At 42.6% G+C, this 25977-nt stretch overlaps 1 protein-coding gene and 1 long non-coding RNA gene across 2 annotated transcripts; one reads left to right on the top strand and one right to left on the bottom strand.

Moving 5' to 3' along the window:
• Nucleotides 1–651: 651 nt before the first annotated feature.
• Nucleotides 652–24107, bottom strand: LOC122672459. Its single transcript, XR_006334435.1, has 4 exons — nt 23979–24107; nt 17913–17917; nt 13721–13722; nt 652–663 (listed from the first exon to the last, which is right to left on the bottom strand). It is a non-coding gene; the product is annotated as an uncharacterized LOC122672459 (long non-coding RNA).
• Nucleotides 14066–24740, top strand: LOC122672436 (bax inhibitor 1-like). Its single transcript, XM_043869913.1, has 6 exons — nt 14066–14262; nt 14651–14794; nt 14912–15003; nt 24022–24208; nt 24313–24468; nt 24540–24740. The coding sequence occupies exons 1-6, from the start codon at nt 14146–14148 to the stop codon at nt 24588–24590; spliced, it is 747 nt and encodes a 248-aa protein (XP_043725848.1). The 5' UTR covers nt 14066–14145; the 3' UTR covers nt 24591–24740.
• The last annotated feature ends 1237 nt before the right edge of the window (nt 24741–25977 follow it).

The following is a 25977-nucleotide window of genomic DNA, read 5'->3' as shown; positions in this document are numbered from 1 at the left end:
CTGAGCCTAAAAATGCCGAGTCATAAGACCAGTCCTCATAGACTGGACGACGTTTGAAGACCGACCCTCATAGGTCGACAATAAGTCTGCAAGACCGGCCCTCATAGGCAGGCATACCGAGAAACTTAAAATCCCTGCAAGGCCGAGCAGAACAGAGCCTACAACCAAGCAAAAATTTCTAAGGCATTAAGCTCGACTGCAAAGGGCGGCTCGGATGCACATCCATCAGTATGGCAATTGACCCGAGCCGATCACTAGAAACCAAAAGCAAAACTTCCCAAGGATATAAGGTCGAACGAAGATCCCGACCCCAATCCAATGAAGGACTGAGCTGACCACCCAAGTCCGATGAAGGCATGGCCAAGCCCCCAGGTTGAGCCGAGTTCCTCACCTCAGCCAAAGGAGCCGCTCAGCCTCGGCGCTCGGGCGAATAGAATAATGTCAACAAAAAGGAAAGAGACAATTGCTGAGCTCATACACTTAGCCAAATTTGAAAGAAAAAATATTTCATTCCTTAAAAGCCGAGGAGCTCGGCACGGTTAGAAAAAGGAGGTGCTAGTCGGCCTAGTACATTCAAAAAAATAATAATAAAAATAAAAATAAGAAAGAAGCTGTCAAAACCCCGAGCATGGGGATATGCACATCAAAAGAAAAAGAAAAAGTCTAGAGCTCAGTGGTATCAAGGGGGTCTGTAGCAGCAGGGTCCTTGGAGATAGGGTCCTTAGCGGCTATGTCCTCGGCGGCGTCCTCGACAAGAGGGGTGAGTTCGTCCCTCGGGGTGGTCTCGATCAAGCCGATCTGGTCCACCTCCACCCCAACATCTTTGCCCAACTCCTTAGCCACGGTGACCACGTCATCGTCAAACTGAGAGAGGTCGAGGGTGGGGTAAACGGCCTTTACCTCCTTCAGGAGGTCAGCTCGGCCCGCCATGTAACCCTCAGCATAAGAATATTTCCTCAGGTCGTGGCACACCTCCGCGTACTCCTTCGATATGAGGTACTCGCTCACCGCCGTGGCTCGGGCGCCCTCCAGATCACCCTTGGCCTTCTTCTTGGCTTGGTCGAGCTGATCCCTCAAAGCCTGGATCTCCTCTTTGCTCTTTGTCGCTGCCACCTTAAGGCTCTCGACCTCGGCCTCAACGATTTTGAGCTTCCCAACAGTCTCACGACACACAAGGACGGCCTCGCAAGCGTCCTCGTTGGCTTTCTCAACCTGAACCTTGAGAGAAGCGTTCGCGGTCAGAAGTCGCTCAAACTAAAGCATGGTCTCCACCACCTTGGCAAAGCCCTACAAAAAGACATCTGTAGACGCTAAATTTTGTCACCCCCCGGCGATGATGACAACAAGACACGGATAGACGTCGGTGTCTCTCTCAAGAAGGACTCTTGTCCCTACATCTGAACCAAATTGCCCTAAACATCCCTAAAATGGCTTATCAGACCTTTTTACTAAACGCTAAAGGAGGTACTGCTCACCCTCCCCCACCAAGGCAGTCCCGCTAAATTTTTTAAAGAGTCAGAAGGGAGCCAAAAACCCAAAAAAATAAGGAAAAGTGGTACTGCGCCCCCACGATGCCGTGGGTGGGCTCCTTCCCACGGCACCGTGGGGTATGTACTTGATTTTTACGGTGCCATGAAGGGGTGTGACATCAGCTTGCTGACGTCACCCACGGTGCCGTGGAAAAGTCCCCCACGGCGCCATGGACATCTCCAAGGCGCCGTGGAGGGTTTATCCGGCCAAGGGTGAGGGTCCCCCCTCCCTATAAATAGGAGGGTCCCCCTCCCTCATTTCTCAAGCTTTTCTCTGGTAAGGAGACCCTCCAGGGCTTGTTTTGCCCCATTTTCACCCTCTTTTCCTCCTTCTTTCCCTCATTAGTATGTGAGTGAGTGGAGTTCTTTGACATGGATATTATCCCGTCAGTGTACGGATAACGAAAAACCCCATTCACAGCCGTTATTCTGTCTGTATACAGATAACAAGAATCCCTTATATAGCCGTTACTCTGCCCGAAGTTTGAGTAGCGAAACCCATCTCATATAGTCCTTACTCTGTCCTATAAGAGAGAGATAAGCCGATCGTCCATCTCCACCTGAGCCGTGAGGCATCACATATTTCTCCATCGGTGCGCTTTCATTTATTTCTTGCATTTCTGGACAGGTATCTGTCTCTTTCCCTCTCATTATTTTTGGCATAATGTAGACAATTAAAGTAACTCATTTTAGTGTACATAGTAAATGATTTTTCTTTCTTTGTCATGATTAGTGCATCATAACTTAGCCTTACATGTTGGTATAGGATATATTATTAAGGGAGAATATTCAAAAATCAGCATCTAGTAGAAAGACCGATTTATCCGGGCGAGGTGGATGCCTAACACCTTCCCACCCTCATAACCTGACTACTTACCCTGAATCTCTTACCAGACCATATGGAATCATGTAGTCCTTTTCGTTAACCCCAGATGGGGCTACACCCATTGGGTCCTAAGCCTTAACCCTAGGTGGCGACTCCATTTCTTTATAAAGCATGATCCCAATCCCCATGATGATATATCGGAACGATACACCGTTATTCATCGAAGCCAATCCTTGTTGCCAAGAGGCTGAGGAACCCTCGTCTCGAGGACCACGGTACTTACAACATCTGAGCAAGAATCAAGCCGAGCCCATTAGGTTGGACCAATCAGTAGGAGCTGAGCAGAAGCTTACCATGTTGAAGTCCTAGAATAGCGAGGAGAGGAGCTCAGGATCAGACAACCCCTCCAACATCTCCCTATCCTTAGGGAGCCGAGCTGCGTCGAGCCACTCCTTAGCGTGCGCGACAGAGGTCAAGGCTAAGTCCCCAGGAAAAAGGTGCCAGCTCGACCGAACTGGAAAGTTGCTGGCCGAGGCTCTCCCCAAGATCAGTCGAGCTATCTCCGGGGGTGAGGTGACCTAAGAAGGTTACCTCCCGTAAGGTTGACGGAGATCTTGGACCGCTTTGGGTCCCTCGGCGGGCTCCTCTCGCCCTTTCGACCTTTTTCCTTCCTTGGTGACCCCGCTGGGTCCTTGCTCTTCTCCGCCTTTAGACCGACCACAGTGTCCGCTGGGCTCGGTAGCACAGCCTTGCCCTTAAGTGCCTTGGAGGTCTCGCCTCAGGACTTCTTGTCAGTGGCTTTCTTCTTTCGCTACGCGAGAGTCTCGACCCTGAGCTAAGCTGTATCAATAGGAGGAACATGACCGACCATTGCAAAAAGGAAAGACCCGTAAGAAAACATACAAAAAATGGCAAACATGTCAAGTACACAGCTCGAAAAGCTCAGCTCAGATACACTACCAAGGGTCAGGTTCCACCTTTGGAGAAACCCTTAGTCTTGAAGCTGGAGGACGTTGAAGGGCGGATACTGACAAATCAGATCGATCGACATCATCTCGTTCTCATTCAGAGGCAGAGCCCTATTGATATAGCCCAGGTAGATCTCCTTCCACTCGGTTCGGAAAGGGCAGTCCGGGATGGAAGCAAAGAAGAACCAGGGCTTCCAATGCTCGTTCGAGGTCAGTGTCCCAACCAAAATTTTATGGCTAATCAGGCTCGCCCCCTTCCCAGTTCGGCGAGTGAAATAGTACCACCCCTTCTCCGACGACTTCTTCAGAAAATAAGGCCTAGAGAAAAGGGCCACGCTCGCAGCTTGGCCCATCTCGCAGAAGAGGACATGGAAATCGTACAACGTCAGCCACGAGTTTGACACCAACATACTTGGGGATAGGTGGAAGTGGTCTAGAATTTGGTCCACCAGGTCGAGCACCGGAAGCCTGAAGGCATACTTGAATGCAATCTCGGGCAGGGCCACCTCGCCAGGTCGAATAAAGCAGGCCATCTCCCCGGGATTGGGGGCTCGGAGCTTGATCTCCTCGAGAATGGCGTAAGTGGCTCTGAGGCGCAGGAGGTCGGCTTTGGTGACTGTGCTTGGGACTGTGCCGACGCTACCTTCCTCCGGCTCAAAAATGTCATTGGAAGAATCGACTGAGCCGACCCCCTCTTGAGAAGATTTCTCCTCATCTGACTCATCGTCGTTTGAGGAAGACGACCCCGAGCTCTCGGCTCGGTCTTCGTGATTTGGCTGGGCCTCCTGGCCAAATCCATGGGCAGGGGGGCCTCAGCCATGTCGGCCTAACGAGGCCCCGCTACTACGGGCTAGTCCAAAGTCGAGCCCAAAAGGTATATGGTGGGGGAGCGAGCAGGGAGCTCTCAGCTCAGACTCGCACCCTCGGCTGCTCTAGCGAACACTTCGACCGTGCGACTACTACCAACTGACATAATGGGTAAAGGAGACTTACTGGCTAGAGAAGCTTCGCAGACAAGCCGAACGTGAACTAAAAAGCTGAGCACACTGAGCACTGGAAGAGCTGAGGACTCTGAGCTAGCCGAGTACTCCGAAGATTTGAAATAGTGAAGAATGAGTGAAGGCGAGTCGCCTATTTATAGCCTCTGGATAGACAGGATCTGACAGCCTAGAAGGATTCAGCAAGATTCAACAGTCCAGATCAGGAGATGATTCAAATTCCTGAGCACCATTATGGCGCTGAGTGACGTGGCACTGACACCCCAACTGTCAGTCCGTACAACATTAAATTGACGAAGTACAAGAGCTCAGACTCAACCTCGAGAAGAAACAAGCAGTTAACAGAGGCTCTACTCATCAAAGCCAAGCCAACCCTTGATGAGTGGGGGGCCTGTGATGAGTCATAAATCACCCAACCAACCGGAGGTCGCCATGTGGATGTGCTGAGACCGAGGCCTTGAGCCTAGCTGAGCACATCCCAGATAGGGCCGAACCGTTCACCCGAAAGGAAGCAACACTTCATTTCTGACCTGGCCGAGCATATAGGCCGACCACTCAGTCTGTCGAGGACCAGGCCCAGCACCCGGTACGCTATGCCATAACTCATTCAAGGAGAGTAAATGATCTCCTCAGCATGGCCGAGGCTCAAGCCAGCTGAGCCGTGAGTCGAGTCCATACATGTCGGCCCAAGATCGGCCGCCATGATTAGACTGAGCTTCAGCGTGGTCGGGGAAGCTCCCAGCCACATATACCGAGGCCTCATCGGAGGCCGAGCACCGAGGCCAAAGCCACCCGAGGCCAAGCACCGAGGTCGAGCCCTCCTCCACAGAAGCTACCATAACGCCCCACCGAGGATCACGATGCCACGTCAGCACCGCCTGAGTATCGCTGGATAAGGATCGAGCCACGATCTCGTCACGATACCAAATCACACTCCAATAAGGACTCTTACCTTAGTGAGAGTCTGACCCCAAAAATAACTCACCACTCCGCCCCGCACGGTAGATCCCTACCAACAGAAGACTCTTACCATACAAGGACTCCTCCAACTGCCTAACCTCATTATATAAATACTCATGTATGGAGCTCAAATGCTCATCTCACTTTTTACTAGCTGTTAAGCTGTTGCATTGGAGACCTGACTTGTGCGTCAGAGAGTCCTAGGCCGGAGCCACACCGGCTCTCTTGCACTCACTCGATTTTTGTAGGCTCATCCGTGGGCGAACTGGGCAACGAAGGTTTTCACACGCAACACTGCATCTTTTGCACATTAGAATTAATGGGCAGTAATGCATTTAAGTCTTCATACATCTGTTTAATTAGCAAAATATTGGATTAATGGACGACCCTTTCTGTCTGCACGATGAAACTCCAGTGGCAACTCATAAATGCAAGAGATTATTTTGACCGAAATACAACATATGAAGATAATCCCATAACTCCTTCATAGGATCTATATGGGTCACCAAGTCAACAATTTAGGAATCCATACTATTCAGCATCTGTCCCAGGGTCACCAAGTCAACAATTTAGGAATGCATACTGTTAACATCTGCCCCAGGATGCATGCATCTATAACTTCCCATGCTTCATCATCTTTTGGTTTGACCCTTATAAGATGTTTTTGTTGATCACGTCCAGTCAAAACTAATCAAACTATTTTCTTTCACTGTTGAAAGTTGGTTATGCCTTCTAGATTCTTCTTTGTAATTCTATTGGAAGAAGCCGACACAACCTCAGCAACAACCGCCTTTGATTTCTTGTTTGAATCACCCATCACAATCAATAAAACATAAATCACGATTTCAATTCCACCAAAGAGCAGAAATCGAACCACAAAAATATACACAAAAAATCACCAGCCAACAAATAATAAAAAATTGATCCTCCAACAAAAAAAAATTGATTCAGGAAATTTCCTGAAAATTTCCTTCCGAAAGCGAAACCTGAATTTCTTCCAAAAGAGGGACGACAATCGAACCCCAATCTCTGATCCTGAATCGATATAAATCACAAAATAATGAGACCTAGTTCTTTTATATGTTCATGAACTAGTCTCAAATAATTCCACAAAAACGTAACATAGAGTGCTGCAGCCCCTTCAAACCGAGACCACAAAAAGCTTCAAAACTGAGATCTTCAAGTTGCAGTACCTTGTGTGTAATCTGAGAGTAATAGAGAAGGTCCTAGGAGATTAAATCGATTCCTAAGAACTTAGCTCTGATACCATGTCAATAACAATGAAAGAACAAAGAAGAAAAGAGAAGAAAAGAGAAGAGAGGAGAAGAGAAGATGTCACGCCCCCATCCCAAAAAGGGATAAAATATAAGAAATAGGGCATGACTAGGTCAACACATGTCATCCCAAAATGTCAGGATCTCGAATGCAGTGTTCCGAATTGCAATCAAAAGCTAATATCATCAGCACAATAATACTAGAATGCGAAAACAAAAGAATATTACATTTCCCAAGAAATAATAGAGTTGTGGAAGCGTTTAAGTAATAGTTACATATTGTTCATATGTCTAGTGATAGGTTATATAGTAATCCAGTGTTAAATCAAATGACCATTACATAATTATCAAATATAGCTTATACAATGAATGGTATAAACTTAAAAGAATTGAAATAAAGCCTTTGAATCAATATGCCTCATAGATACAGTCATCACATGGACACCCGTCGCCGTGTTCCTCTATCACTGGCTCCGGGTCCTCTACGCCAACAAAATCATAATTAGATGAGTGAACCTCCAGGTTTGCCACAAATCAATCATCTGCAGTCATATCTAAAAAGGAGCGTGTGGGAAACACACAAGCAATAACATATAGTCCATGATGTATGAAATTACTAACCAGTTAACCACCTAGCAATCATGTCTAAGTCATTAGGTTCTTACTATTGTAACAACTCGGGTAACATCATGGATCACTTATCTTATCACCGAAATGCAACCTCTGCTGCAATGGGGCTCGCTTCGGTAGAAGCCACTCGCCACCTGGAGGCAAACCCTGATAACCAATGGTCATCCCTGACCTGGCCTCGAATCACTCCTCAGGCACACAAAAAGCCTCGATTACCCAACATCTAAACCCCTGTTGGTAAGGGTAAGGGTAAGGGTCGTAGAAAAGGGATCAAAACCTCGTAGTAATGCTATATGATGTTATCGCATCAAGAGGTATCCCGGGTACATTGACGTCCCATACCATCTAATACCCGGGTACCAGCATAACACAACACATGATAGGCAAGAAATAACATATCAGGGGGATCCGGTGCCGACATACCCGACACCATATCCCAAACCAAGCATTTCTAAAATCTACCACATCACTAATCAGTTCACAATCATAGTTGTAAATATGCAATAATGAGAGATGCATGATAGTTGGCATTCAAATCATATACAATATATATAAACATTCCTAAAATCAAGTCAAATCCCAACCCCACTCACTTATAAGTTCACAATTCGTTTATAAGGTTTGCCACCGAAAGCCGTTTAAATACGTATCTCCGAAGTTGCATAGAAGCCTAAGGAGTTGTGAAGAAGCATTAAAATAAAGAAAGGGAGGTTTCCTAAGGTCCCCCACATGCTGCCCCTAAGGTTATGCCTTGACAGCAGAGGTGGAACCTTAGGTGGATCCTCTTGGGAGAAGATCCAGGTGAAAATCCACCACAAGTAGAAAATTAAGTAGGATTCTGCCCATATCGTATTCTCGGGTGAATCTCCGTGGGAGAGGATCTAGGTGAGAATCCGACCTGGTTCAAGTCCGAATTTCAAAGGCCTTTACCCCCAGATTTTCACCCTTAATGTGCTTTACAGTCTCAGAGGTTAAGGGGAGGTGTCCTAGGGCTTACTAGGGTCACAAGGACCTATTTCCATCAAGGGTTTGAAGGGTTCCATGGGTTGGATCCTGCATAAGGTCTAAACCTAGATTTTGAGAGAATAAAGCCTTAAGCTCCATACATGGCTCATAAGTCATACTAGGGAGGATGCATAGATCCATTAATGGATCCAGCATCAGGAAATCCAACATCCTTCAAGTTTCAAATGAAACTCAAAGCCCAAACCACCCAAGATCATTTCCCCAAACCCAAAACCAAAGAGGGGGAAGAGGGGAGTGAAGATCTTACCTTAAAGATGGAGGTCTTCCAATGGAGGACCTCCAAGACAGCAGCGTCCACCTTCTCCTCCTCCTTTCTCTCCTCCCTTCCTTCTTTCTCTCTTCCTTTCCTTCTTTCTCTCCTCCTCTCCAACGAATTAATTAGGTTGCTGAGTAATGGCCAATGAATGGCCTTAATATTCTATTTATAGTAAGTGGAGCCCTAGGGCTTGTTTGGCTTAGCCCCTAAATTCTCAAAACCCATTATTCCTAAGTTAAGACCTAAAAACCCATTTTTAACATAGGTTGGGCCTTATGGGCCCACCCACATGATTCAACCTATAAGGGTAGGTTGTAGATGGGATCTACATTGCATGGGGACCTCCCACACTTGCACAGATCACGAGGTAACTAGGTCCCATCAACCAAACCCCATAAAGAGTAAATACCTCAAGGGTGGATCCTTGGTCAAATTCTCATAAGGGAGAATCCATATGAGAATCCAGCCCTGCAGTAAGGCGTTCTAAACCTCAAACAAGCTCCGGGCTTGGGCCCGCACTTCAAAGACTTCAAGGGAAAGCGAATAAGAGAGGTTTAGGGTTAGAAGCATACCCAAAATGTGATTTCCTCGACTGTCACATTGTGTCTTCCGAAATCTAGAAGAGTTTCTTAACTTCGACACTTACATCACTAAGACACGAAGTGTCGATGTGACAGGACACCAGATGCTCTTTTCGAAACTCCTTGCTCCTGGGACTAGTACTAGGAGGGTAGTCCATGAAGTCATCATTGACGAACTTTCCCCAATCCCAGTTGAGGAATCGATCATTGACAATCAAACCCGTGAATTTGTCAACATATCTTGTGGGTTGGTTTGACGACCAAAGCAAACAGCTCACCAGCATAGAATTCAGCTCCATTTACGTGGTAGAAGAACAATAATATAGTATTAGGATCTCGGGTGTAGGTCTAACAAAAGAAGAGAGAAGAAGATAGGCTGCAATCCTTAGGGAGAACAACCAAAATTAGTTGAACTCCCCCTTACCACCAACTATATTAGATTAGGTAAAGCAAAACACAAAATAACGTAAACACCCCCAAAATAACCCTGCGTAACAACTCTTATCTCAAGTTACTGTTCACATGAATAGTACCCAAAGCACATTAACAATTATAAATACATGTACGTGGCTGAATAGAAAAGGGATAAGATTGAAGATAAAGAGCTATTGATGAAGCTGTGAGATGCGACAATGGTGATATGCCCTGAGTGAGAAGTCCTAGGTGAGAGGATGATGGTCTAAGATATCTGATCCTATTCCCCCCTTCTATTCCCCTTTCTATATCCCTTTCTTCTTCTTCTTTCATATCCTTTGATGTTCTTCTTCATTATGTAAACAAAAAATATCAATAAAAAAGAGTTTCAGTTATTTGATGTTATTCCTTTTATTATATTGATCCTGTTGCGTTTTTCTAGTTTGAAGTCAAATTTTACATTAAAAAGTGTGCATGGTTCCATCCTCAAAAGGAAGCAGCTGGACTGGTAACATAGAAAGGAGAATTATGGATACCATCCTCATCCCTTGGGTTTCCTATGTAAAAGAATAGGGTAGTCAAGATTCGCCAACACTTTTTCAGGCCGCCATGATTTTGAATCATTTTGGTGAAGATAGGATGGCATTGTTCTTCAAAATAAAAGATAGTAAACAATGGTATTTTGTTAGAAATGCTCAATGGTCCCATCTCCAAATCCAAGTCACCAACTGAATTCCTTATTTGAGACTTTTTGAAGAATATGGATTATCCATCCAAAAGAATCCCCATCTATACAATGGTCATAAACCAAATGATCCATCCATGTGGCAAAAGTTCCTGCTACAGCCGTAAAAGCTTCGGGTTGTCCCTCAACTGGTAACTTCTCATTTACTTATTGATGTTAAGGAGTGTATTTAGGTCATTCTATAGTTAATATGAGAGTAAAGGTTATTAGAACGGACAATCTAGATGAGTTTATTAAGGTGGTTCATCAAATTTTAAAGACAGTGGGATGATGTGGCAATTTGACCTTTGAATAGATAAGTCCAAGGTTGCATTAGCCATATGTCAAATTCAGGATCAAATTCAATCGAATACCTGCTCATATCGGCATGGGTCTTTGCATTTTTTTAAGGCGTTGATCCATCCTCTTGTATGCCTTAGATTTTTATAGTTTTATTCTGGCCACTTTGGCGAATTCTTTTTGAGATGAATCTATTAGATAAGGGGAGAAGTCGGAGAACTTAATGGCCAATCTATATGCATAAATAAATTTGATGACCTATTTCCTTTAGGACCATAATAGCTTGCCATTACTACACGTTTAGTGTAGCTCCTTCAATGATGAACTGTGAACCCCAAACACTGTTTGGTCAGTTTGTTGATGGCTTGTCGGTTAGAGTGCATACCCCCCCATGAGGTAAATGGATCGATTCTCTGTGAACTGGTTAGAGGGACTAAATCCACCACGACCATTTAGCCTTCAATTCATACACCACGAGTAATCGGGGGTTGAAAGAAAAACCTATCCACCGACTTATAATTTCCATTAGGGTTGGGCTAGGGCTTTAAAAAACCCGCCCAACCCTAAGTCCCCTTAACTGAGCCCAAGCCTAGCCCAACCCTGACTTAAAGCCTGAAAAATACAACCTTGACCTGTCCTTAGGGTCGGGCCGGGCTGACCCTAATTGGCCCGGATCCAGAGAAGAGGGAAGGAAATGCATGGGTTGGAATGGGCTGGGGTGAAAATTATTAATTTTACGTAAAATAACACTATAATAAAATGTATTATGTCACTTATTATCTTCTATTATAATATATTATATAACAAAATGTGGGTGACATTTAAAGTTTATAATATATACATTATATCAATACATATTTTGTAGTATAACTTAAAATAGGGTGGGGCCGGGCTGGGCCAGGATTAGCCCAAAGCCTCAACCCTGGCCCGACCCGACCCTAACTCAGGGCTAGAAATTTCCAGCCCTGACCTGCCCTCAGGGCCAAATATCTCAGCCTAGACCCTGTTCAGGCTCAGGGCGGGTTCGGGCCGATAGGGCCAAACTTGCATCCCCATTCCCCCTCCCTAAAAAAGTAAGATATAGAAAGCTCCCAATTCCAAAAAAATATATATATATATATGTATAACATTTAAAGTTTATAATATATATAATTTATAGGGAAAATTTCACAGACACCCCCTAAAAGTATCCAATATAGCTGAAACTTACTATATTTTGGCAAAATATCAAACTTCCCCCTAATGTTAAGCAAAGGAACCCCCAAGATAAAATGTTGATTTTACCCTCCTAGTATCATCCAAAGTTTAAAATACCGTTAATGATGAATTAATGACTTTTTTTTATTCTTTTTTTCTCCCCTTGTTCTTCTCCTTCTCCTTCTGCTGTTTCTTCCGCCGCCGCCACCACCACCACCGCCACCCCCTCCAACCCTCCTTCTCTTGCTCCCCTGCAACCCCGTCTTCGTGCGACGACTGAAACTGTTCTGCACCTAAACAATGTCGAGGATTGCATCTACAACTCTCTCTCTCTCTCTCTCTCTTACTCCCCTTCTCTCCGGCCAGAAGTCTCAGGACCCACCTCCTCTGTTTTCCAGTAACTCACCGCCGCTGTAATTTTTTCCCCCACCCCCACCCCACTGCCATGGCTAATCAGCCATTGCAATTTTTCCCCCGTTGCTGCTATGGTAATTCTCACACAATCCCTCTCAAACCTAGAAAATCTAGCAAGGGTATTTGGAGAAGAGAAAGCAGAGAAGCAGCTCTCGACGAATCTCTTGAAGGTTTTTTTTTTTTAGAAGGGGAACCATCGAAATTCATTTAAGCTGATGTTTAATCTATACATTGAAGGTTCAAAAAATTGGATATATCTCTCTTTCTCTCTTTCACAATTCAACAAGAACCCCTCTGCAGATCCATGGCAGAAGCTCACCCACCTGGCTTCCGACTCTTTAATCAAAGCCAAACACCTAAAGAACCCTCAAATCTCTGTTCTCTCTAAAACCCCTCTTTTCCCTCACAGCTATGGAGGATACTCCATTTCCCTCAGCTTCGGTACTCCACCTCAGACCGTCCCCTTTATAATGGACAAAGGTAGTGATATGGTCTGATTCCCCTGTACCCACCGTTATACTTGCATGTACTGTTCTTTCGTAAACCAAAACCCCTCACGTATCCCAACTTTCATCCCCAAATTGTTTTCTTCCGTCAAGATTGTAGGCTGCAAAAATCCGATATGCAATTGGCTTCACAGCTCTGACGTTCAATCGAGATGCAGTGGTTGCGAACCCAATTCGAGAAATTGTTCACAGATTTGCCCTCCTTACATAATCACATACGGTTCCAGATCAACTGGTGGTATTCTACTCTTTGAAACCCTCGATTTTCCAGAGAAAAAGGTACCTAATTTCATTCTCGGATGGGCAAAACCACTTCCTATGCTAGATGATGGAGATGGAGATCGGAAATGGAAACGTTGGGTTTCTACTCCATGTTTAGTGAAATGAAGAGGACAAATAGGGAAAATTTGTCAAAACCCACCAACCTCAAAACTCCACACTGCGATTCCTCAAACAAGTAGCAGAAGAACAGTCCTGGAAGAGTTGAAAGGGTCTTCGTCGTCACCGTTGGTGTCGCCCACAGCAACGGGAGAAAGGAGAGAAGAGAGGTCAGATGTGACAAGCAGAGAGGGGGTTTTTTCTTCTTTGTCTTCCAAGCTTGGAGATGGGTTCAGCAATGGCGGAGGTCACCATCTACAGCCTAGCTATGGAGATGAGTTCCATCGCCTTCTTCCTTCAGCCCTAGCTGGTAAAACGATGAACTGTTTTGTTTATTGGGTAAAAGAGGATTTTACCCTTAAGGGGTATTATGATAATTTATCCCTTCTAAGGGTAATTTGGCCATTATGATAAATCTAACAGCAACTTAACCCCAAAAGCCTAACGGAGTGGACTAAGTTCATATATCTTCATAAAATAAGGGTAGTCTGTGCCTTTTTGCCAAAATATGGTAAGTTTCAGCTATATTGGATACTTTTAGGGGGTGTCCGTGAAATTTTTCCTAATTTATAATATAACTTAAAACAAGATCGGGATTAAGCTTGAGACCTCAACCCTAACTCATGATCAGAAATTTTCAACCTTGACCCGCCCTCAGAGTTAGGGTATCTCAACCTAGGCCGGGTTCAGGCGGACGCGACCAAACTTAGCACCCCAATTTTCCATGAACAACGGCCACGACTATGAAGTGTAGTCCACGTGGATGCGGCGATACATTGGACTGTCTAGTCTCTACCCAGTCTCGTGCTTCCTCGAGCTTTCGAGAGCATATTCTCTTTCCCAAACTAACCTGTTGGTTTAGTAAATTACCGTATTCTCCGACAGAGTATGGTGGTAAAACAAAAGGACAATATAGTAAATAAAATATTTCAGCCTAGGAAATCTATCTATCTAATAAACTATAAATTATACGATATACAGAAACTTCCAAAAAACGAGGTCTACCGTCCACATCTGAAGTTAAAAATAATCATATATAACAGCGCTGGGGCTTTCTTTCCTGTCGTTTTATTCGTAGTGTTGGTTTCACGGATTTCTTCTTGGCTGGTCTTCTAAGCATTCCTGAGATCTTGTTCTTGTAAATTTCGTCTCGATCCTTGAAGAATGGAAACGTTCTCGTCGTTTTTTCAGTCTCAATCGACCTTTCGAAGCGGATGGAGATATGAATCTCTTAAGAATTTCAGGCAGATTTCTCCTGTCGTTCAGAATCATCTCAAACTGGTAATTTTCTTCCTGGAATATTTGGATCTGTTTTCGTATTTGGCTACCCTTTACATTGTTTGGGAAATTTTCTGCTGAATTGGCGTAATTTGATTCAGTTTCATGCTTATTGTTTTCGTTTGGTTTGAATAGCTTGTTGCCTAACAGTATAAGGGAGAAAAAAAAAAAGTCAAATCGTTGTTGTAGTTGAATTATTTCTCTGGGCTTTCCATTCTTTGTTGTTTTGCATTTTTTTTTTTGTGTTTGGTTCTGCTTAGTTGCGCTGGGAGGATTTTTTATTCATGTTAATTTGGGGAAGTTTGTTAACTTGGGTGTTGAGTAGGGGTTGCTTGGGGAAGAGGTTTAATGTCTAGAGTTTGTTTTGGTTACTTATTCTTTGCTTCTTCAGGTTTATCTCTCACTAGGATGCGCTCTAATAGCTTCGGCTGTAGGAGTCTATCTGCATCTTTTATGGAACATCGGTGGCTTATTTACTACTTTGGCATGCATGGGAAGCATTGTATGGCTACTTTCCACTCCTCCATATGAAGAGGTAATTCGATTTGTTTTTTCTTCCGTTGCGGTTTCTATTTGATTCCTTGTTACTCATCTCTTATTTTCGCTCATGGTTTATCTTCATTTTGAATTGGTTATCCTTCTTGACTTGCAGAGGAAGAGGGTAGCTCTCTTAATGGCAGCGGCCACTTTTGAAGGAGCTTCAATAGGTCCTCTGATTGACTTGGTTATTGATATGGATCCAAGGTACGTTTCTTGTCTATTGCCTGTAATCAATATCCTTGTTTGGTTTAGTTATTAACATCCTTAGCACTCATTTATTTTTTTCTGGTGGATTTTAATCTTGATCTTTTCAGTTATTGATCAAAACGTACTCTTAGAAATTCTGGGTCTTTTAAAGGGCTATTGTATCATGTCAAGAGGGGTCAAAACATGAATGTTGCTATCTGTGACAGGGAAAAGTGCTGACCCTTGGCAATGCCTCTCATGTCCTCAGCCCAAACCCGCCCCTAATGGGAAAACATCTCTCGCCAAATGTTTAATGTTATTTCTGATGTTCATCCCTAGTTCATTATGTACCCATTTGAATGAGAGTCGGGTTCCATACGGTACTGCAAGGGTCTTGATTTGAATGGCATAGGTCCTTTCCTTTGGAAGTGTTTTTTTTTAATAATAATAGGAACAAAGCCGTAGTTACCGGAAGAAATATTTACAAAACGAGGCCTAGAGGTTGAGAAGGAGTAGAAAGGACCTAGATACTTTTTTTTTTATCATGCTTCCATTTTTCTTGGGCTTTCTTTTGAGCCTCAGTGGGTGTCGGACTTAATTTAGGCTTGTCACCATTCATGAGATGATTGAGTCAGTTGTTGATGAGCGCTATCTCCATGTAGCACCCAGGGTTTTAGTAATTAGTATTCATATCGGTTTTTGTCTATACTGATCCGGATCAGTCCGTAGCTGTCTGAACCGATCATGTTTTCTACAAAAATACTAGATTTATTTTACATTTATACCCTTGTCCATACCGATCCATTGGTTATAAAAAACAATAAATATAGCATTGCAGAATGTACATACTTATAATGGTTACAACTCTATAGAGCAAGAAATAATAAAATATGGCAACAAACTTTGATGGTTAATACACCACAGATTTAATAGAAGGGATCATCCACTAGCTCTCCCCATGTACGAAGAAGTTCAACAGTTGGACATTGGTGCATGATACTAGGTTACAACATTCAAAATATATAGATGGACTTCTCACATCATAAGTTCCCTTAATATTCTTGCAAGAAATATAAGAAATATCTTTGACAAACACTATTGAAGTCTTGTTTAGGCAAGCTTCTGTCAAACACTAGCATAGGTCAACAACATAGTTGTTAAGGCGCCTAGGTGAACCAAGGCGATGGAAAGGATTAAAAATCAAGTCGACACCAACAAGGCGACTAAAGCGACACCAAAAGTCAAGGCAAGAGAAAGGCGCCTGGACGCCAAGGCGTCGCCGTCGCCTAGGCGATGCCTTGACAACTATGGTCAACAATGATGCAATTCTTAATATTATCCTTCTCTATATTTTTAATTGTTCTGCCTAACACAGAATCTATTCCATTGTCCATTCTCTCTAGTGAGCAATGATTACATACATTAGGTGGACCTTGGGTTGCCACCATCATGAGATTATATGATGACATTGATGCCCTTATATGAGCTCATTTCACCTTGCCATGGCTTGACCTAATGATTACAAGTTTCAAATAATAATTAAAAAAACACATCATTCAAGCCATACTTGAACATGATCTGTATTTCATTCAGATAAATGAGCTGAGCCAAGAAGCTGTGTTAGATATGGTTGAAGGAAAGTAAAGTGGAGACCTGGGCTCGAATCCCAGCAGTTACATACTGTTAGACCTTGGTTCAATTAAATAAATTCAGGGTTGTAGGCTTTCCCTGCAAGGGCCTTATGTATTTCAGAACCAACCTCAAGAACCCAAACAAGAAAATTTTAATAATCGACCAACCAATGACATCTGTGTGGGAGATGGTTGAAGTAAAAGGAAAGTTACAAGGTAACAGACCCAAAATACCCACCAATGACATCTGTCCTTTGTAGCAATGAGCATAACTCACCACCCAAATTTACAGATATTATCACCTAACATCAATATACAACGATTCACAAACCCAGCTAGTGAAGAGCATCTAGCCTATCTAAGCATCCTAGTTTCTCTCCATTGAATCACTACTTACAGGTCCACAAAAAAAATGTACACATGCTCATGTACTAAGACGAAGTGTGGATCCGAGAAAAGCATAAACATCTCCAATAAATGAACAACACATCTTTTGAAAATTATTTCTAATATAACAATAGAAACCTCATACAATAAGTACATCCTAATAAATAAACATATTTGCGATTATTTATAACAGATAAACGCATGCTAACAGATAAACACAAATGCGTTCAATAAAAATCAGTGTCCTTGTACATTAAGACTTCTAACATATGAACACATGCTAACAGATAAACACAAACGCGTGAAATGAACATCAGAGTCCTTGAATATTAAGACAACTGACCTGGTTGAGGCACACAAATACAAGATCCAAAAACCAAAACCGTGCTATGATATCAGTGAAGGGTGTTGATCTTTGCAATGTCGTATCCGCAAGATAGAAAAGATAAAAAGAAGATGAGACAAGAAAGTATAAACTTAGGGTTTTTGGGCTCCGGTGAGAGATGGGAGGGTAATCTTTGTTATCATATCCAATAAAGGTACATCTCATAGTGTCCTCACTGTCCTGAAATCTAGCTTAATGGGTATTTTGGGTCTGTTACCTTGTAACTTTCCTTTTACTTAAACCATCTCCCACACAGATGTCATTGGATAAAACCCTAAGTTTATAGTTTCTTGTCTCATCTTTTTATCTTTTCTATCTTGCGGATACAACATTGCAGAGATCAACGCCCTTGACTGATATCAGAGCACAGTTTTGGTTCTTGGTTCTTGTATTTGTATGTGCCTCAACTAGGTCAATTGTCTTAATATTCAAGGACTCTGATGTTCATTTCACGCATCTGTGTTTATCTGTTAGCATGTGTTCATCTGTTAGCATGTGTTCATCTGTTAGAAGTCTTATTGTACAAGGACTCTGATTTTTATTTCATGCATCTGTGTTTATTTGTTAGCATGCATTTATTTGTTATAAATAATCGCAAATGCGTTTATCTATTAGGATGTACTTATTGTATGAGGACTCTATTATTATATTAGAAATAATTTTCAAAAGATCTGTTGTTCATTTATTGGAGATGTTTATGCTTTTCTCGGATCCACACTTCGTCTTAGTACATGAGCATGTTTACATTTTTTTTTGGACCTATGAGTAGTGATTCAGTGGAGAGAAACTAGGATGCTTAGATAGGCTAGACGCTCTTTAGTAGTTGGGGTTGTGAATCGTTGTATATTGATGTTAGGTGATAATATCTATAAATTTGGTTGGTGAGTTGTGTTCATTGCTACAAAGGACAGATGTCAGTGGTGGGTATTTTGGGTCTGTTACCTTGTAACTTTCCTTTTACTTCAACCATCTCCCAGGCCCTTGCAGGGAAAGCCTACAACCCTGTATACACTTTACTTTCCTTAAACCATATCTAACACAGCTTCTTGGCTCAACTCATTTATCTGAATGAAATTAAACATAGACTACAGAACAGATCATGTTCAAGTATGGCTTGAATGATATGTTTTTTTAATTATTATTTCACACTTGTATTCATTAGGGTCAAGCCATGGCAAGGTGAAATGAGCTCATATAAAGGCATCAATGTCATCATATAATTTCATGATGGTGGGAACCCAAGGTCCATCTAATGCATGTAATCATTGCTCACTAGAGAGAATGGACAATGGAATAGATCCTGTGTTAGGCATAACATTTAAAAACATAGAGAAGGACAATGTTAAGAACATTTAAAAATATAGAGAAGGACAATGTTAAGAATTGTATCATTGTTGACCTATGCTAGTGTTTGACAGAACCTTGCCTAAACAAGACTTCAATAGTGTTTGTTAAAGATTTTTCTTGCAAGAATATTAAGGGAACTTATGATGTGAGAAGCCCATCTATATATTTTGCAAGTTTATTTTCTTTAAATACTATCTTGTAAGCAACGGAGCATCAGATTTGAATGAATGAATTGAAAACCAAGTAGGTTGTGCCTGTATGGCTTGTGGTGCTTGTGCGAGCTCCCTTCCCCTCCTCCTTCTTCTTTTCTGGTTCTTCTCCTAGTGATACCCCCCCTCTCATCTGTGTGATCTCTCTTTCATTCTTCTTCTTCTTTTCGTTTCTGGGCAATAGTAACAGCCCTTACAATTAGTTTGAGTTCCATCGATTCAGCCCTTATTACCGAGACAGTTTGGGGTAAGGGAAACCTTACTCTAGGGAGACATTACCTGTGGATCCCCTTCCCAAACCTTGCTGTATGAGTGAGTTGCAGAACCACTCTTTAGATCACGTTTGCCCTTCTCTGCCAGTGTTTGTTTCAGACATCAAATACCTCTCACTTTTGTAGTGTTTGGGCGGCTAATGGTGTGCATTCAAGAGAGCTTGGGGTTTCGATCATAGCCTCAAACTAGCAGATTCAGTTGTGCGTCTGCCATGGAGTTATTTCTCTCGATCTCCCACTGTTTCCACCATGAGTGTTGAGCACAAGGTTGAAGACTCTCCAGCCCACGATTTTGGTTTTACTTATTTTATTTGCTGAGTTTCCTAAAATACCCCTTCCTTTATCACTTATTTCCTCATGTCCCATGTTTCAACTTTGCTTCCAAGTTCATTCCTACACAATAAATTTAATTACTATTAGGTCCCATCTTCATTACCTACCAAAATTCTGGCTATGTACAATTGTGCCATTGCACCTTGGATTGAGTTATCTATTATTCGAGTGGGCCCATAGGCGATCCGAATAGGGTTTTCGAACTCCGGATCCACATCACTCCGCCAATACCTGCAGGGCCAAATGAACCCAGGCAAGAACCATCCACATTAATCTTTAGAAATTGTGAAGGAGGTCGAGTCTATGTAATGTAGATAGTATGATCTCTTGGACTTGGATTTCTGTCTTTAAGAAAATATTCAGCAGCGAACTGATGGCTTATAAAAGCAATAGAATGAGGACTATGGAATTCCTCTCTGAATAAAGCGCTATTAAATGTAATCCAAATATTCCAAAAAATACGAACCATAAGAGTGAGGTTCCATCTTTTGAGTTTTTTGTATCAATTTGAAGAGCAAGATTAGAAGTTATCCATAATTGAATGGTGGCTGTATTGGAGAGGTGTCTAAAACCGGTAAGATCCCAAACGACTTTTGCAAATCGACATCGCAAGAAATGTTCTGGGTCTTCAAAGTTCAATGAGCAAAGGGGACAAATGGAAGGAAGATTAAAGCCGCAAGAGGTTTTTTTTTGGCTGAAAATAAACTTTATTAAAAGAAGAGCGAAAAAAATACAAGCCCACAAAGGGAAGAAAAAAAATAAAAGAACAACAAAACTACTTAATGTAGTCTAATGTGTAGACCCTAGAGGAGACAATGTGACAGTTCCTAGCACTGTCTGAAGTGGAATCTTTAACGTGATTGACCTTGGTTTTAACTTCAAAGTCAATAGAGCTCCAAAGTTAAATTAGAATATTCCTATGCCCAAGGAAGTCTTGGGTAGGCAAGGAACGAGTCGAGGCACACCAGTTGATAAAGCTTTGTCTCGGGATATGGTGCTTAAACCAAACTATTTTCCACCAAGGGGCTAAGTTGCCTTTGAATTTAACCAGTACTTGGAAGGAGTCAACACCCATTTAACCATATCCCCACTACCTGCAGGCTGTTTGGAGATGAATTGCAATTGATCCCAAACTAAAGCAAGATGCGCAGAGGCAGGGGGGCCCGGATTCCATGAATCTTCAGAGATACTGGATGACACCCAAGACATTCTATCGGACCCTACATCAGATCTGACTCTCTCACCAAACACTCTGATTAGAACACCACTGGGATGCCAGTATCAACTATGTAGAAGAACCATCATCTATCCTGCATTTATTGCATCAAGAGCCAAAAATCTGAGCTTGATAATCTTTCTCCAAGTCCAACTAGCATCAGAGGCACAGGAGACCATCCAAATAGAGTCAGCTTTAAGGTACTTCTATTAGATCTACTTCACTCATAAACTCTTTCCTCTCAGCAATCCTCCAAAGAAGTTTTAAGAGCTCAACAATATTCACCTCTTTCACTCTTCTCAAGCCAAGCCCCCCTTCTTTTTTTGGGAGACAAACTGAAGCCCTGATGTAGATCAAATGTCCATGTGTAGCCACAGGAAAAAGGCCCCAAAACCAGCCTAGTATCATTGTGGGATTCAACTGCTGTGGGAGACAGCCTGGTCTGTTTATGTGGTGGGTTTTTGTCGGTTCGTTGGAGCATCTCATAAGGCAGCCCAGTCCAGATTGTGTGGGGATTATAATTTCCAGTTTTCAGATTTGGATAGAGTATCGGCCAGCAGTTTAATAGAGTAGTTTCCCAGATTTTTCCAGATCTGGTGGCCCCATGGCCAGCTGTATGGAGGATGGTTTGAAGGTTAATTGCGTGGAGATTTTTATCCCAAGAGATTGAGCTGTCAAGAGACAATTTAGGAACTCGGTTTGTCTTTGCATGGGGTACTTAGTATTCCATTTTAGTTTATTTTGCCAATTAATGGGTTTGGTTTTATTTGTAATTAGTTTCTTTTCCATGCAAGAAAGAGTTGTTTTTTTGTAATTGGTAGTTTCTATTTTTAGGATTCTTTATTTGTTAGTTAATTAGATTGCTATTAGGATTTTATTTTATTTCTAGAATACTATGATTGTAATCAATTACTATTTAAATAAAGAACAAGGCTGAATGCAGCCCACGGTTGAGTTGAGAACAAGAATGAGCTTGGTTAAAGTCATTAATGGCTATGAGAGGCTGTGGGTGAGAGACCCATCCCTGCCCCCCCTTGTATCTATCCATCTTCTCTATTTGCTATTTTCTTCTTTGTTTCTATTCTGGTTTTTATTTCGCTTCACTGGAAATCTGAGATCAACCGAGGTTCCAAACTTTCACTTAGTTGAGCCAGGTTTACTGTCTCGAAAGAAACCTCCCTCACTCACTGGCTTCCTTACAACTGGAAGAACTGGACACGGAAGTGCGTATGTAATACTTATATATATATATATATATGTGTGTGTGTGTGTGTGTGTGTGTGTGTGTGTGTGTGTAACTGCTCGAATCAGTTCCAATCTCCTTGTAAAGAAAGTAGTCTACTCTTCCACAATTGAAGCCGTTTCTTAAGCCTGCCTAAGATAGGAGTACAGTGATGCATCGAAAGCCTTGAGGAGATCAAGGGAAGACCAAGATAAGAAATGGGCAGCTTACCAATATCACACCCCACTAGATCCTTGAGATGCTCCTGGACATTGTCAGACATACCAGTGATGAAAATCTCGAGGGTTTACACTCAATCCTGACCTATTGTCAAAGAGATTCAGGGCATTCATGACAGCAGAAATAGAGAGAGCAGAGGCCCTTGAGAAAATGAATATATCATCAGCATAAGCAAGGTGAGTTAGCAGCATCTCTTTGCACTTAGGGAGAAGTCCAACTGCTTTTGCTCTAGTTTTGCATATCAAGGTGGAAGAGAGACCTTCCATCACCAAGGAGAAAAGGAGAGGCGATTGAGGGCAGCCTTGCCTAATACCCCTCATAGGTGCAAAGAAACCCACAAGAGATCCATTCACTAACACAGACTTCCGAACGGTAGATAGGCACAAGTGAACCCAATGGATGAAAGAGGGAGGAAAATTCATTCTCTACCAAACCCATGAGCAATCTCATTTCAAAGTAAGATGTTATCAGAGATGCATCTACTAGTAATAAAAGCAGACTGGTTGTTACAATGCGAATAGATTTTAATCTATTGACTAGCATCTTTGCAATAAACTTATAGAGGAGATTACTCAGGGAGATGGGTTTGTAATCACTGACCTTTGAAGCACCCCCATGCTTGGGAATGAGACTTATGAAAGACTGATTTATGCTTTCAATTTGGCTGGGATTGGAAAAAAAAACTTTTTAGAGCTCTGACCAAATCATCTTAATAATGGACCAAGCTGCTTTGTAGAAACCCATACTAAATCCATCAGGCCCTGGAGATTTCTGCACTTTATGAGAATTAATGGCAGCCATAATTTCTTCATCAGATGGAAAAGCAGCTAAAGAACACCTCTGCTACAAAGATATCCTACCAAAACTGATGTGAGAAGGGATTTCAGAAATCTGCCCCATTAAAGCAGGGGAAAATAAATTCTGGAAATGAGATAGGGATCTCATGCTTGATGGCTCCTGGACCTTCCAACAGATTACCCTCAGGAAAAGAGAGTGAAGATGGCGTCGAAGCTCTGTCTTGCCTTCATGAAATGATGGAAAAAGCTGTATTGGAGTCCCCCAAAGTTGCGATTGGATTTTTTCTTGAAGAAGCATTCCTCCTACTGCAATAACCGACCCAAATCAGCTGAAAGTCCATTCTCCTCCAAAGCGAGGGAAACTCAATCAAGAAGAAGCTTCCAAATAGAAGAGACACAGAACATTAGATGTGAGACTCTAAATAATAGTGTCATCTCTTTGGGAGAAAAAGATCGGGATAGATAAGATTGAATTCACCATAGTATCAGGCCACCAGTATCTAAGAAGATCCACCTTCCACATATAAGAACCATGATCTATGAAATCAGCAACCGTAGATTTGGAAGGATCAGTCAATGGATTTACAGTATGACCATGACCAATACGTATGAACAATCCATTGCAAAGCAGAGTGTGGAAAGTAATATCTTCATGAGACGGCCCCAGAGACTGTTATCTGGAGAGAGTTATTCCCAAGTTTTTTTGGCAAGAAAAGTTGAATTCATGTGGGAAGATAGTTTGAAATTTAGCCCTCCTGATTTCCTTGAATTGCATATAGTTCCCCGATTAACTGTAGGTACTAGAGATTTATCACCACAAGACCAAAAGAACCTAGAGATCAGTGTCGTATTGATCTGATCCTTGTTTTATCTGCAAACTATTCCATGCATTCTCTTCCGTGGAGTCTAAAGACAAGGGAGACCATTTATCTTGGAATTTCAATAGATCTTGACATTGGATTAGTTACATGGATTATTAATATATTTGTGATTGCAGCATCCTGATTAGCGGCTTTGTTGGGACTGCTATCGCCTTTGGGTGTTTTTCTGCAGCTGCAATGTTGGCAAAGCGTAGAGAGTATCTTTACTTGGGAGGCCTGTTGTCCTCTGGCCTTTCCATCCTCTTTTGGTTGCATTTTGCATCCTCCATCTTTGGAGGCTCCACCGCACTCTTTGGGTTTGAGGTAAGATTACATTCTAATCATGAAGCCTTTTCCCTGTCCAGGAATGGTTGAAGGATCAGGACTCTCAACAATTTTGCTTTGTTGCTTTCAAAAATTTTCTGCAGCTATATTTTGGACTGTTACTCTTTGTCGGGTACATTGTGGTGGACACCCAAGAGATAATTGAGAGGGCGCACCTTGGGGATCTTGATTATGTTAAACACTCGTTGACACTTTTCACTGATTTTGCTGCGGTCTTCGTTCGAATTCTCATAATCATGGTGGGTGAATTCTTCCTTGCTTGTTCCCATTTACCTGCTAGAAGTTTGAATAATTGTCTTTGTTGTTGCAGTTGAAGAATGCAGCTGAGAAGGACGAGAAGAAGAGGAAACGAAGGAGTTAAAAGCTGACTTAAGTTTAGCTTGTTTTGGAGGCACGAGAGAACTGCATATGTGGTGATTTGCCTATTAGTTGTAGAATTGTTCACAAAATGAAGTCTCCAACATGATTGCAGTTTCAAGTCCTTCAATAGCAGGACATGGTGGTTGATATACACATGCAAGTTTGTGTGCAGAAAGCATGAAAACCTATGGTTATGGACCAAAGTACTTTTCTGTGCCATATTCCGAAATTGTCTTCCTTTTTTTTCTTTATTTTTTTTTAATGATTATCGGCCTTGGTGCAACGGTAAGGTTGTCCCATTGTGATCAAGTGGTCATTGGGTTCGAGTCGTACATTATGATCCTCCCCAGACCACGTAATGGCGGGACCCTCGTGCCCTCCAAGTATGCCTTTTTTTATTATTATTGATCTTCAGATTACTACTCTCTTTTGCACTTTTATTGCATTGAAGTACGCCTTTACAGTTTGGTGTGCATGTGGAAACCTGATTAGCCTCCATTTGGGACCCAATGAAGAGGTCAGATGCTTGGTTTGGCGTTGCACTTGGAAGGAATCGGAGTTGGAATGGCAGAGTCAACCGATCGATTTTTATCAATTCAACGCACCTCATTTTGGATCGGGCAATCCGCATGGCTTCTTCAAGTTTCCTTTTTTGGCTTAGATTCTCCTCAGCTTTTATCAACCAGTTAACTTGGTTTTGTTCGGTTAGGGTTTCTGGTTTACTTAATTGCAGAGCTTTGTTGAGTTTCTTATCCATTGTAAGAGAGGGCTGCCCAGTGCCAAAATCCATGGGAAGTCGAGACGCTGTGTCTTCTTCAATATATCGGCTTTACTGTTGCTGAAAGAGGATGGGGTTGCACGAAGCAAAGGATGAGGATTGAGAAATTTTGGAAACTGAATACAGAGGGAGAATTGCATGATCTCTAGGTGGGGTCTCGGAAGGGAGAGCTGGAGACGGCAATGGCGGAAGAGATTGGGAGAGAGAACATTTGCAGGGGGAGTGACAGTAGCAGTGACTGGGAGGGAGAGTGGGAGAGGGAGGGGGGGGGAGGGGGGGGGAGGGCATAGGAGGGAGAGGGAGAGGAGTTGGGATCACATCCTTGTACTTTGTTGGTTAGCGTAGTACATATTGATAACAGGATACAGTGTCTTGATAACTGTCGTGCCCCCATGGATAGGTGGAAAATTCCTGATGATGTAGCTTTGTGTCTGGGCACAGGCGGTGCCCCGCACTCGATCAGGTAGCGTTTTAATCGTGCCATCTTACTTCTTTGTCGTTCGCCATCCTCCTCATCCCTTTGAGCTCATCAAATATATCACCGCCTCCTTTCCCTCTGCTCTCACCGTCGTTTCCAAAGCCTTCTGCTCCCTGGTGATGCGATAACCCT

This window comes from Telopea speciosissima, chromosome 1, assembly GCF_018873765.1.
Source record: "Telopea speciosissima isolate NSW1024214 ecotype Mountain lineage chromosome 1, Tspe_v1, whole genome shotgun sequence".
Classification (NCBI taxonomy): domain Eukaryota; kingdom Viridiplantae; phylum Streptophyta; class Magnoliopsida; order Proteales; family Proteaceae; genus Telopea; species Telopea speciosissima.
This window is presented reverse-complemented; position numbering and strand designations above follow the sequence as displayed.

Coding starts and splice junctions, on each gene's coding strand:
- LOC122672436 (XM_043869913.1), top strand. CDS start 14,146: ATGGAAACGTTCTCGTCGTTTTTTCAGTCTCAATCGACCTTTCGAAGC. Junction 14,795..14,911: donor CCACTCCTCCATATGAAGAG/GTAATTCGATTT, acceptor CTTGACTTGCAG/AGGAAGAGGGTAGCTCTCTT. Junction 15,004..24,021: donor GTTATTGATATGGATCCAAG/GTACGTTTCTTG, acceptor TTGTGATTGCAG/CATCCTGATTAGCGGCTTTG.